The sequence below is a fragment of the Fundulus heteroclitus genome, chromosome 13, assembly GCF_011125445.2.
Source record: "Fundulus heteroclitus isolate FHET01 chromosome 13, MU-UCD_Fhet_4.1, whole genome shotgun sequence".
Lineage (NCBI taxonomy): Eukaryota > Metazoa > Chordata > Actinopteri > Cyprinodontiformes > Fundulidae > Fundulus > Fundulus heteroclitus.
In genome coordinates, this window is record NC_046373.1 from 4554995 (window position 1) to 4569254 (window position 14260).

The window sequence follows — 14260 nt, forward strand, 5'->3', positions numbered from 1 at the left end:
TGTGGTAGAATAAACCAATCAATGTCTAGATCTACATTCATGAGAATTATGTGGCAGGACAGCAAAACCGCAGTCCACGGATGCTCTCCATCCAGTCTGAGTGAGGCTGAGCTATTATATGAAGAAAGGGCAAACATTCCAGTCTCTGGATCTACAAGACGCTGAGACATAATCCCAGAAGACTGGCAGCTGTAACTTAAGAGAAACGTGATAATACAAAGGATTTACTCAGAGAGCTAAATACAAACGAAAACGCGGCAGCAAAGCCTTCACCTAGCCCTCGGGTTTCCATGCTTTTACTTTGAAAGGGCAGAGCTTGTTTATCTGGTTTACACGAGTACGTTTGACCTAAGCGCCCCGCCAGAGGAGGAGGAGAGAGGGGGGGCAATCCCTGCTTTTATTTTCCTTCCTGGCGGCCGCAGTTAAGCTCAAAAAACAAACTCGGATCAGACAAGCTTTACGCAAACATTTGCGTCTCCGCGTTCGGCTGCAGCGAAGGGAGTGGAGGAGTGGGGCTCAGAAGAGCTTTTTTTTCTTCTTCATTTCTTCTTTGTTGCAAAAAAAAAAAGGGAAGGGCTCCGCTGAGGAGGAGAAAAACAGAACAATTGAATATCAAGTTTGTGCGCTGAGAGTGCGCACTTTACGCACAAAGCGCCCCGTAAAACTCTGAAATGTTGGATCACCTCGACGGTCTCGCCCTGCTCCAGCGCGTCTTTATTTCCTTTGTTGGTGTCAGCTCTCCGGGACTCACTGTGATCATGTGTCGTGGTTGAAATACACCAAAACTTTCCAGCTTAAAACAACAACAACAACAACAACAACAACAACAGCAGCAGCAACAAAGCCTTAAAGCCCGCCGGGAAGAGTCAGCATGGGGGCCAAGCAGAGCAGCCCGGGGTTTGACGGCAGAACTCGGGCTTATTCCAGCTCAGACCTCCCGTCTAGGAACTCCGCCGCTGCGGACGGGATCGCCGGGTTTAGATACACAAACGGACCCGACGGCCCGCGGATCCGGTACACGGGCGGAGGGCCCACCAACTCCGGGCTAAGGATCCCGACCGGCGGAAGGTCAGGGTCGCACAACCAGGGTCTGGATGGCCCAGATGATGATGATGATGATGATGAGGGCCAGCTGTCCCCAGAGGCACACAGGCTGTTTATAGGGTCCTTACCGTCTCACCTGTCCCCTCGCCTGCTGGGAGGTAAGATCCTGAAGCACGGATTACCCAACCATAACAACAGGGTGTACTGGATGTATATTTGTATGCAATTGTTTTAATCAATGTTACGTAGCTTACTGAACATAATTTAACTTGATCTATTTGATATTTTACCCCTTCTAGTCTTTGCTTTCAGCAGACTCACCTCACAGCACTGTTATTTATTTCTTTATTTCTATTTCATGGGGTAGAACTGCATTTATTTCCTGCCTTTACTCTGACTAATGATGACTGCAGAATCAATACATTATATTAGAATGAGATTCTGTCGGTGATTTTACGAGTATTCAACACAAAAGATTTAAAACAAGAACATATAGCATCCTGTAACTGGTTTCATAGGAAACAGCTTGCCAGGCAGAATGCACTTTACTGACTGTAGCTTTGCGGAGCATAACCTTTTAATAAAAACGATCTGGGTGGGCTTCATTCATTTCCACACTTTGAATCTCTACAAATATTTCCAAACCGCCAAGATTTGACTTTCTTGTAAGGAAGGGAAAAGGGTTACCTTTGTCTCAGCCTGCTGACCCGGCAGTGCGCAGCAACAGGTGGAGGGACAGGACTGTGTTTATTCAAAGCTCCATGCAGCTGCCAGGTCTCTCGGTCATCTCGTTGAAAGGATTTTAAACCATAGAAACGGTTTTGGAAATCAGGGCAGTGCTTTACCCCTGGGAAGCAAATGTGATGTAACAAGACCTCATGCCACAAAAACTTGTTATATTTCAACGGCATTGTATTCCTAGTCAAAGTGAATCCTGCCTCAGGAAGGGCTATTCAGTTTTTCTCAGCATCTGACTTCATCTGGTGAAGCTAGTATAATCTATTATTACGGGCCTTGGACATGTAGATGAGTGCATTAAGCTTTGTTATATTTAGGACTCTTATTTTGAAAAAAAAAATAGAAAGGAAGTACTTCTTGAGGTCTTGAGTTACCCCCCTTATGTTGAAATAATGAGCATCAACACTCATTTATGAAGAGATCAAAGAAGTCTCCTTTAATTTGAAAGCATTTTAGACAGTCAAAGATCAAGCAGGGCTGTACGGACAGTATATGTAGTTTTTAATTTGTTTAGAAAGATTTTATCACTATAAAGTCCTTATATAGCATCAGTTTTAGTACAATCTAAAACAACTAATTTAAATAAACATTAATGATAATTAATTCAAAAGCTGCAATGCGCTCAACACACATTTCCTTTGAACATTGCAGGACTTCGTGCTTTAGAAGTAACAGCAAAATACAAAAAGTTTGTTGCGTTACCGGACTTTCTCTGGACCTGTTCGCAGTACAAATCGTAAACTGGCTATGTTTGTACCAGATCAGATTAGTAAAAACAGAACAAAGACAAAAAAAAACCCGAACCACTTCCACATCTTTTTTTAATCACAAGACAACACTGCTAATACTAGCAATGATTCTTTTTTCTGGGAAACGAGCACCATCTCCACTGTGATTGGCTGTTTTTGGGGCATTACGTCAACCCCATGTATTTCCTGATTAAACACGTGTGTTGTCTATCTTACTGTTTTTTTTTTATAGCATACCTTTACCCCTGCTGCACTAATTTAATTCCTCATTAAATATTGAGATCATTATATTGCCTAACATTAGCCATGGAAACAAAATAAAGCGACAACACAAAGCATTTGTCTTTTATTTAGCACCTATTTTGTTTTTTATATTCATTTTAAAAGACCTCAAAGATGCACTAACCTTTACTCAAAAGCAGACATGGAGCCATTTATGAAGCTTTACTAAATGCGGCAAACTGTTTTTGAGGAAACAGTGGACAACGTCCCGTTCTTGTTGCTGAGCACAGACCTAAAATATCTTTTAGACCAACAAAATTTCAAATCTGTACCCCTTTCCTCGGACGAGGTTAGAGCGAGAGATTCACAGAGCTCGTTTCTGCGATGATCGGACTTGTCGAGTAATTAAAACGTTGCGTGTTTGAGCAAGTCAAGGCCCAAAAAATCTCAACACCGTTTGCATGCGAGTGTGCTTTCTCCACGGAGAACGTTCTGTTTTTGTGTAACGCAAACCTGGCGATTCCGGCCTGCGTGGTGAAGTGAGGCGTTTCAGACCCTTGACCAGATTATAGTTGGTATTACATGGCTGGTGGGTTCTTAGTTCACCCATAAATATAGCTAAAGTCACACTGTCGTCTATTGTCTCGTCTTGTGACCCTTACTCGGGATCATTAGACGCTGCAGCTGCAGTCAGGGCCGCTTAGTATTTTTCCATTTGACATGAGATACCTGGATATGTTTAGTATGATGAGTGAGCCCTTTGTTTAGCCCTCCTGCACATTTATCGTAGCCACAGGTGGCTCCGCTGCCGCTGCGCTGCTTTGCCCTTTGTCTTCCTTATTCTGCTTCTCTGTTGTGCAAAACAGGCCTGCTTTTTTTTTTTTCTTTTTTTTTTTTTGTTGCTCCTCTGAGAGGGAAGAGTGCCCTATGTAGGTCAACAGATAAGCGCTTCCTACTGGTTACACATTGCCTGACACGGACACACAAACACTGAGTGAAACGCGCAGGGCTCGCTCAGACTTCCTGAATCTGCGAGTGTAGCTGTTTCTTCTAAACGGGTGGGAGTCACCAGATCCGAGCACAACGAAACAGGAGTGGGAGCAACAGGCATGGGGGGGGGTGGGGGCGGCTGGCGGGAAGGACAGCTCCAAACGGTCACGGGGCTGAAAGAGGAAACACTGAGGCAGTTTCATAAACGGGATCTGTATAAAATCCAACTGAACTCTCCTCCCTCCCCCTTTCTTTGAAGTTACTGGTAGAGGTAATGAGGAAGTCTAATCACTGATAACCACATCTGTAACCTTTGCACCACGAGGACCATGTGACACACAAGAGTCCCTCATAAACACACGCCGCGCGCATGCTCCAGAGATAGGTTGCCTTTCTTTATCTTTCATTCTAGGCCGAGCTCTCGCCGGGTTTGGAAGGCGGCCAGTTAACGTCAGGTGGAGCGGCTCTTGGCCTCGACGTCTTTGCGAGGTGCAGAAGATGCTGGTGTCTGTGTGCCTTCATTAGTTGGGATCTGAGGCGATAGCTCAGCGTACAGTAACTAGCAAAAAGAGGCATGCCTCTTGAGCTGGCGGACGGTTTTGTCACGTTAAAACCAGACACTTAATTGTATTCTATATGGATTTTATGTGACAGAGTAACACTGTGTAATTGAGAAGTTCCTACCCCGAAATAATCTCCAGTGCAATTTATTGCCTTTAGAACTCAGCTGAAGTCAGTAGTCTGAGCACAGATGTGCTGGGAACACTGAGCTATATAATACACTGGAGTGCTAATCACCGTCTGTTTGAACGAGTCGCTGTGAAGCCACCAGCCGCCATATTGGTACTCCCTATTTCCCCCCAGTAACTAGGGAATATGTGCGCTACAGCATCGAATAACGAGGATTTTCTCATGTTCAGGGGGGGGCTTAAGACTTTTAAAATGACAAATGCCATATACTTTTATGTTATGTACTAAAAATATCAAGTACTGAGAAAGTCATGTGCTGAAATATTTTGCATTTTATTCATTTAAATATATATGTTTAACATTCATAAATATATAAATAACAATATACAAAAACATATTTTTACATATGTGTATACATATATATACATATTTACATATACACATACTTATATATACATATATATGTATTTAATATGAATAACATGTAAAATATTTCAGCACCTAATTTCCTAGTAGTTGATAGTGTTAGTACATCCACTGACTGTAGAATTACCTGTGAAACGTTTTCACTCAGCCAGAAAACTGCTTGTTGTTGCAACCAAATCCTGTGGGATTCTGTGAGAGTAGGGAGTAGCAAGATGGCGGCCAGTGACTTCAGTTTTTCGGCAAAATCAGCACTCCAGTGTACTATATAGCTCAGTGGCTGGGAAGCCTCAGAGCTTTGTGAGGGAACGTTGGCCGTCTGGTCCGCTCAGATCCAAATGCAGTCTTGGTGCAAAGCGCATTGAACATCGCCCCGAATACATCATCCCCCGTAATGAAATATGGTGATGGCAGCATCCTGCCGTGGGAATGCCTTTCACAGGTAAGAGTAGATGGGTAGAAGAATGGAGCTAAATTCAGGGCAATCTCGGAAGTAGTATCACCTTCCAGCGGACAGCGTCCCTAAATATACAGGCAGAATATATTCTGCTGGGATCAAACAGCTATTAGAATGGCGCAGCCATAGCTCCAGCACATGCTAACTATCACACGTCACCTGGGTATAGAGCCGCAAGAAAGCCACAATCCTGAGCATCGTCTTCATCAGACTGTCATACACCAACAGAGGGTCTTCAGTCGGAGGTTCCTTCAGACTTGCGGGAACGCAGACCACTACAGGAGACACTTCCTGCTCGCAGCCATCATCGGCTATAATGACACTTTGAAGGAACTTTTATAATCTGGGCTGCTGTCATATTTAATTTCACTTGGGGATTAATAATATACCTTTTCTTTTAGAACCTGGATCCTGATGTTCTTTGTGTTTTTGTCTTTATACTTCCAGGGTTCCACTGTCCCGTTTGCTCCAAGTTTATGGCGGCGGATGAAATAGAGAAGCACCTGCTCGTCTGTTTCAGCAAAACACGCCTTACCTACAACAGTAAGACTGGGTGCTGGGGGGGAGCGAGGGGTTTGAAAGTTGTTTCCTGATATTATTTAGCAAACTATGCTGTAAGAAAGGACACCAGGCCTGCAAACCGAGAAAAGGCAAAGGCGATTAAAAATGTTTTGTAAGGCCTATGCAATCAATAGCTTTGTTCTTTTGGTTTTATTTGAGAGACAAATTAAATGAAAACACGGTAACTGTGACGTCTGAATGCATTTTAAATCATAGATAATCAGATTCACTTTCAATCCACAAGTTAGTTCATACAACAAGGTTTTTGACTCTGGTTCCTTTTTGCTGTCAGCGAAGACGTTTTAGCACAAATATGTGAGTTTTCTTGTAACGGCACCGTTTCAGATTCACTTCCTAACGTCAAACCCGAGAAGATCCAACTTTGTTTTTGTTGTAAATGTTGATATTCGTACCGCAGTATCAGAGACAACCACTAGAGGGCACAGCAACAAACTCCGCTGTACGGAAATATAAAAATGCAGAAGGAGGCTGCAGACAATAAGGGAGTGAAGTGGTTCTATTGTAATAATATATGGGCAGAAAAAGAAAGTGGCTGCAGCACTGTAGATGCTATTTAGGGCCCCTAAAACACCTCTAATGTCACCAGTATAATACTTCTATACTACTATAATACTAATTTCAAAATAAACACTTCCCAACATCCCAAATTCCTCCAGAATTTAAGGAAGTTGCCATAAATGTTCAGACCCAATTTAAAGATTTTTTTCCCCCCATCACTACAGAATGTAAAAAAACAACCCTTAAAGGCTAGTTATTCTTTGACACTAAAGCACATGTGACCTTTAACCTACCATAGCTACAGATTTAGTTTTGTTGGGTCGGTGTCGAGACAACAGGCGGATTTACGCCAGAGCTCAACCCAGTGTTGTCACATAAAGATTGATGGGTGCACGATTGTCGAAAAGGCAGCAAATACCCCCAACCCCCTTGAAGATATTTTTGTCATGCAGTCCAGTTTGTAGCCTCAGGCAGTTGCAGGCTAGCGTTCGTTAGCAGGACCTTGAAAGAACGTCTTTACGTGCGTCGTGGCTGGTCACCTGCGTATGTGGAATTCGATGCGTCTTTTGACTTCTTTCAAGGCCAACACATTTGGAAACACTCAAGTTGGACACTCCTTTTAATACACATAGCGTCACTTTTTCTTCTCTTCAGAATGACACAAATGGCGTCATCTTTTTCTGAGAAGAAACTTGACCGGCATACTTTACCTTTCAGAAGAAAGGTCACTAAAACCTACTGGTAGCATTTTGCAAAACCACAAAAAACATCAACGTGTGTGTGTGTGTGTGTGTGTGTATATATATATATATATATATATATATATATATATATATATATATATATATATATATATATATATATATATATATATATATATATATATATATATATATATATATATTTATAAAGCCTAATATAATGTGTGATTCAGCTGCACGTCTAAGCAGCACCGACACCAAACAGGCACACAGGAAGGATCTACAGATCTGAGGAAAACATCAGAAGCGGCAGAACGGTGTCATGATCCATAGTCGGTGCGAACCTCTATCTCGACTCATCGCTGTTGCATGAAAAGCCAGCCGGGGTATTTTAAATGATGTATGAATAAAGGTTGAGATGAGTTTGTTTTCAAGTGCTGCATTTGCGTATCAGCAGCGTGCGTGTTGCTGATAAATGTGTGAATGCAGGCCATCAGCTGAACAGTGTCCAGTAGCTTATCACAGCCAGGCAGATGTGGAGGATCTGCACAACTACTGCTCCTTTCTTTACCCAGCCCAGACTTTCTGTGGAGAAGTAGTTTTGATTGAGCCTGCCTGTTGTTTCACTTTGATCAAATCCAAAGGCACTGTTAAAATCCTACCCTTTTTGTTCTAACAGATATGCCTTAGTTTATTTACAGAATTAAATACAGATGAAAATAAAAATGAATCAGAGTTTCATATAAATAATACAGTTGAAAGTAAAGATAAAGTTTGCACATAATGGAGCCTATTCCAAAATTTGTATTCTTTGTTCTATTTTTTTTTAATCAGGAGATCGGATACTAGAGACTATATTGTGTTGTAAAACTATTTTCCTTCCTTTAAGGTTCTCGCTGTTTTTTTGTTTTGTTTTGTTTTTTTTAACCTGAGTTAATTCAAACAAATCCCAGTTGTGTGAAAAAAGTAGGACACAGAACTGAATATTCGGTTCCTTCAATAGAGCTGTTCCCCATTTTTATTTCTGTTATCTAAAAAAGGGATATAAACACCAAAACTTTACTTTTTTTTTTCATTTGTAAATATATCTTAAAAAAAATCACCAGAGATTCTTGCTTGTGCTGAGGTCTGTGCTTTGACGGGGCCATTCTCAGACATTGGTTAGTTCCAGTCCCTGCTGATGCACATCCCCACAGCATGATGCTGCCACCACCCTGCTTTACTGTGGAGATGGGGCTCCCAGCATGGTGTTGGCCTTCTTCCAAGCCAGTCCACTATGAAGGCCAGCAACTCTGTCACTTTTAGTGACCAGATTCTCTTGTTGGGTTCGTTGTGGTGGCCCAGTCCATTTTATTGTTTGTTTATTTTCTGTATGTATTGTCCGATAAGTTGTGTGGGGCACTACTAAGCCTTCATGCTGTCCCTTGCTTGGTGAAAGGTCTTACTATTTATATGGTGTTAATTCTGAGGGTTAATAGGATGGCTGAGATTATTTGACACTTACTACTCAGGTTTAAAAAGGCCATTTTTTTGTGATGTAATTAATCATTTCTAAACATTTTAAACACAAAATATGAGGTGGATCCTTTATAATTTAAGCGAAAAAAATCTCGTAGAACAAAAAAAAAATAGGTGAATAACAGGGTTAACATGCTGTTAATTTAAGCATTTAGTCCTTTTGCCAGGAAACCATCTGGACTTAACATCATTTACCCACTCTGCCTCGCAGATCTCTCTGAATGAGAGGAAGCCTCTTGCTCACAGGCGTCTTCAGGTGATCTCACAGACTTTCTGGCAGATTTTATTCTGGATTCTGCCAAGGCCAGTCCGAAACCTTTCACTTTTTTATTTTTAATTAAGTCATTCCTTTTTTTATCTGAATGTACACTTGAGCCCAATGTGATTCTGAAAGAAAAAAACGATTAGGTCCTTAACTTCAGACGTCTGAAGGAATTAGGTCAAAATTGACTCATATTTAGAACCGCTCAAAATCCCGTTAAACTTGACAAAAACCTGCTGAGCAAAAGTAACCTCAGACCACCATGTGGTCATCTCCACAGTGTGTTACTATGGATATTGTGTTTTTGTTTTGTTTACTTAAATCGTGGTTATATGTCACCTTGTATGTAGACAATGTCTTTAGGTGATTTATCAGCGTCTTAATTTTTGTCATTTTAACAGAGGTCCTAACCGCTATAGTTTTCCTTTAGGTGGATTTTCTGCAAGCTGCACTTTTCAGTTTTAGGCCTCCTAAAAATTCAGCTTTATATCATCATTTAAGTTTATTAGTATGTTGTAATGGACCATTTCATGATCATAACATTAAGAGTACCTTCATATTCCAGACTATAAGATAACAAAGCCCAAAGAATGCCATGGAGGTGATTGTGTTGTTGTTGTGTTACGACGCTCTTTGCTCAGTCTGCTCATGTGCATTTTGTTTGTTTCTCAGAGGACATCCTGTCAAGAGACTCTGGGGAATGTGCAATCTGCTTAGATGAGCTGGAGCAGGGAGACACCATTGCAAGGCTGCCATGCCTCTGCATCTATCACAAAGGGTAAGCTGCACCCTCAACAAGACCCATGAGGGGAAGTGAAAAGGAGAAAGAGTCAAAGGAGTAAGATTCAGTCAGTTTGATGGTTTATTGCACGCACGACAAATGCATGTTTTTTGGAATGAAAAGCTTGCTTTAGGTGGGCAATTAACATTTTTTTTCAGACGTTTAGGTGAGCTGAAAGGTGTTGTGTTTGGGTCTGTAAAGCATTGTAAATATTTGAAAAGATGATATTGCGTGGTTCAAGCAGAATCCAGCCTTTTCACTTGGCCAGGAACCATTAGGCCACGTTTTAAAAACCTTGTATACACAAATAGGGCGGCATAAAATACTGTCAGTGTACCTTTCATGCACATTCAATTTCAAAAGCAGCAGTTGTTTGCTAAGATCTTGTAGCATGATGACTTCTCACGTTACATGTCAAAAAGAGAGTCTCCAGCTACGTTTACATGGACACAAGCAATCAGACTAAAAAATCTGCCAGTTGCAATATTCTGATCAGATTCGGCAGGATCGAAATGAAACTGTAAACCGACTGGGACGGGTGGTTCATGCCGACTGACAATCCGATCAGCACGCACATAAATGCTCGTCAGGACCAAGTCATTGTGAATGTGGCACAAGCTGACCTGAGTGCGCATGTGCACCCCATGTATTTCCGCTTTGAGTGGCGAGATGCTGTCTTTCTATTAGAAACATTAAAAGAACTAAAAACTATTGAACGCCTTGATGTAGTTTAATTAGGCAGTTTGGCGACGTCTCAATCATAATTAGAACCTGGTGCAAGAACATCCTGGGCGCTCAGAAGACCAACGAAATCGTACACTGCTGCTTTTACTTTTTTTGTTTTTTTTTGTTCAGCATAGACAGAAGTACTTCCTGTTTGTATGTTTTTGTTTTTTTTTTTAAGAAAATTTGCTAACTCTGCACATGTCAGTGATTTTATTCAGAATAAAGCCATGTGTATATAAAAGCACATCGTGATCAGATTAACTGATTGGGTGCCCATATAAACGGTACAATCTGATTTATTTTTTTTCTTTTTGAGTCCAAACACATTTCAATCCGATTGTGAAATTTTGCTTATGTAGACATAGCTGTTTAGGAGTAGATGCTTGATGCAGATTACAGTGCTCAAAACTCTAAAGGTCAGAAACATTATTGGAAAGTATAGTTGAAAAAGACAAAAATTATTGAAATGTGAATTTCTTACAAATGATTTAGCAATTTTTTTTACCAATAATCTCTTCATTGGATGATTTCCTAATATCGTGGCGCTCTATTCACACACACGTAATTCTGCCTGAGCGCTACACTTGTCAGAAGCACATGATTCACCATTGTCACAGCAAACATTATGCAAAACCGCCCTGATGTAATTTCATAAAACTTTAGTAGATGTTGAGCATTGTCAAACATTAACGCGTTACATATGATTGTGTATCTGGATTCACCTCTTTTAACCTGTGAGGTGGGGCCTTTGCACTGATTTGCAAAGTAACAGTGCATCATCTTGCTGTGCTTGTAGATTGGCTTGTGTTGAAGAATCTGCTAATTAATGTAGACAGTACAGTTTATTTGAAAAACAAAAAAGAAAAGAAAAAAAAAAAAGGACCAAATGTGGTTCCTAAGATCATCCTTGATCCGAATCAGACCTCCTGTTATATAACGTTTCTAATCTTTATGTTAGGGTAGCGTCATAAAAGAATGGGAGTCACATCAACCGAATTCTCTGTGTCTTTCAGTCCATCTTTAGCAAACGCGATTTGACAAGCAATTATTTAGCATTTTCAGTCACAAGATTCAGAATCAATTAATGTAAAAGTCTGCTTAAGAACTGGGTTTGTTCCACCTAAACAGGCTATAAAGCAAAAAAAAAAAAAAAAAAAAAAAGTCAATAAAACCTGCTTGCATGGTATGAAAGAGGCCATAATCTGCAGGAAATGTTATAAAGACCTCTTCACCTCACAGGAAGAATAAACGAATGGTGTGCAATGTGAAACAAATTTTCTTTTTTTGCTGTATTAAAGATATGTTAGAGTGAATGGGACAAAAAAAAACACCTGTGCTGCATTTAGTTACAGTTAACTATGACTTGTAATACATTAAACATTCCTTATACTCTTAAAAATTCTATGTACTTTATATACAACTGGGAATGGGACTGAGATCCATGTTTTTAGGTGGTGCCGGTCTGCTTCCAAACAGACCATGGTGCAGTTCGCTTCTAGTGTGAATACGAAATGGGCCCGGTCCGAATCAACTACCAAAAACATAGGTCTTTTTGGACGTAACAAGCCACCGTAGCGGTGGACGTACTACAGAAATCATACCTGCTGCCGTCTGTTGCTGCTGGCCTTTGACTGGGCCATTCACACCCATGAACATGTGCCGATCTGAATCCTTCCGTAGCTCTAGCTATGTGTTTGTTGTTATCCTGCTGAGAGATAGATCTTGCTAAACGTACGGCGATGATCGATTAAAAAATGCGCCATGATGCATGTTCGAACCTTGGCATACTTTAGTAGACTCAGATCCTGCTCTCACCCTCTCCACAACTTTATCTCTGACCTCTCTAGTGCTTTGATTAAATTACACACAGGTAGACTTCAATTAGATGACTTCTGAAAGCAACTAATGGCACAGTATTTAGGTGTAAAACAGTTAAAGGGTTAAAAACAAAATTCACACAACTTAGTATTTTTTGTTAAAAACCCCCCCACTAATATTAACCAGGCACAGTTTCCTGCCACTGGATGTGTCACATTTAATCAAATTAAAACACACTAAAGTTTGTGTTTGCACCGACAAGATGTGAAAGAAATAGGACACGTAGGCTACAGTTACTTTTTCTTTATTGGTGAAGGTAACGTAAGGACTGAGGGCTGAAATCTTCTGATTGTTCTGATCGGCTCCTGCCTCACTTGTTAGCTTACCCAGGCTAGCTAACTAGCCGCTAGCAAGGCCTTCCAGGAGCAGTTGGGCATCTAATAAACATTTGGGTTTAAAGACATTTTTAAAACAATGGCTGAGTCTCTAACTTTCATTATCATCAGTTTTCCCTTAAAGCAGAGGACACTAACTACCTCTTCCTTTTTTTTTCCCCCCCCGTTGTTTTGTTTCAGGTGCATAGACGAGTGGTTTGTGGTGAATCGCTCCTGTCCAGAGCATCCTGCCGACTAGGAGCTGCAGTTCACCCCTGAGGCTGACACCCTGACCTTATCCCAACGCTGCCTGGTCCAGCTGAGCATCACGTTTTCCTCAGGGACTGCGGGACATCACGTCACGCAGGATTCCTTTTTTTCTTTTCTTCATTTTGCCTCGCCGAACACCGATGGACTTTGGATGTGTTTCTCCATATGTTGTGTGATGTCGATCGAGCCCCTGCCGGAGACCTGTTCTCTCTCTCTCTCCGATTTCCGTGAATGCTCCTAATGCTGACCTGTTGGCCTGAAGCGGACGCTGATCCAGACAGCTGTGTGGGACCGGGTCTGGCTTTGCAGCAGAGGAACTTGTATATCCAACAGGTCGGAAAGGAGAATTTAGGCTTAGCGACTGCTCCCAGAAACTCGGGCAGAATGTCGATGTTGTGCAATATGATAAATAGCCAAACAGAATTTCTAAAAACAAAAGCCTTTTATCCGCTTTAAGGCATTGATTGCTGTGTCGATGCTAGTCAGTGAGTAGATCCAATGTTTTTTTTTTTTTTCAAAATGGCTACCAATGTCGTTTGGTTAAACAATCACGTCTCCTAAACCAAATTGTCTAACATGAGATTGTTAAACTCCATTAATCACGTGGCCATTTAGTAGCACAGTAACGTGACTATGTAGTCTAGTGTTGAAGCCTGAGAAAGGTTCAGACATATCTAATGGTGATTTCTACTCTCTCTAAGGAGTGCCATAATGTGCTGCTATATGTCATAGACTGGAAAGTTTTCTTTAACCTTTGAGCCTGTCTGTTGTCTGTCGTTCTCTCTGTTTGTACTGTAATGAATTGCACAACAATAAATGTTTTTATCTTTGTGTCTTTCTCTTGTAAACCAACTATTTTAGACTTCAGTGTGCCTACACATTGAATAAAATAAGTCCTCTTAATTTAAAAAAAAATTGCAGGAGTGAATATTCTTCTTTGTCTGCTGAAAGAAGATAAATATTCCAAACAGGGTAAAGTAATTGAGATAATGTGATTCACTGATGCAGACACATTCTCTGGCACCTTTGCTAAAAATGGAATAAATTCAACTCTCAATTCAGTAGCACAATCTCACATGTATGGTGGAGGAGCCAAAATGCAGGGTGCATCTCTCCCAAAGGGACTGGGAATCCTGCCAGAGTTCAGATTATCTGGAAAGGTGTGATGTATTAGGACATTTAAATCCAAATCTGGTGGACTCCACTGATAAAAAATTATAATTCGCCACTGGGTCTCTCTAATGATCCAAACGTTAGGACTAGGACAACACAGAAATAGTCCACCACTAAAACTAAACCTGTCTTTGTGATCTTAATTGTGCCACTGGGGAGTTTATTTTTTTTAAAGAAATCGCCTGGATTTAATTTTTCCCCATTGAATACATTTACTCCACTTGAAAGTTTCATTTCTTTGGAG

At 40.9% G+C, this 14260-nt stretch overlaps 1 protein-coding gene across 1 annotated transcript; it reads left to right on the top strand.

Annotated features, from left to right (window-relative positions):
• The first annotated feature begins 353 nt into the window (after positions 1-353).
• Positions 354-13674, top strand: LOC105931963 (E3 ubiquitin-protein ligase znrf2). Its single transcript, XM_012870909.3, has 4 exons — positions 354-1202; positions 5761-5856; positions 9547-9652; positions 12775-13674. The coding sequence occupies exons 1-4, from the start codon at positions 872-874 to the stop codon at positions 12830-12832; spliced, it is 591 nt and encodes a 196-aa protein (XP_012726363.2). The 5' UTR covers positions 354-871; the 3' UTR covers positions 12833-13674.
• The last annotated feature ends 586 nt before the right edge of the window (positions 13675-14260 follow it).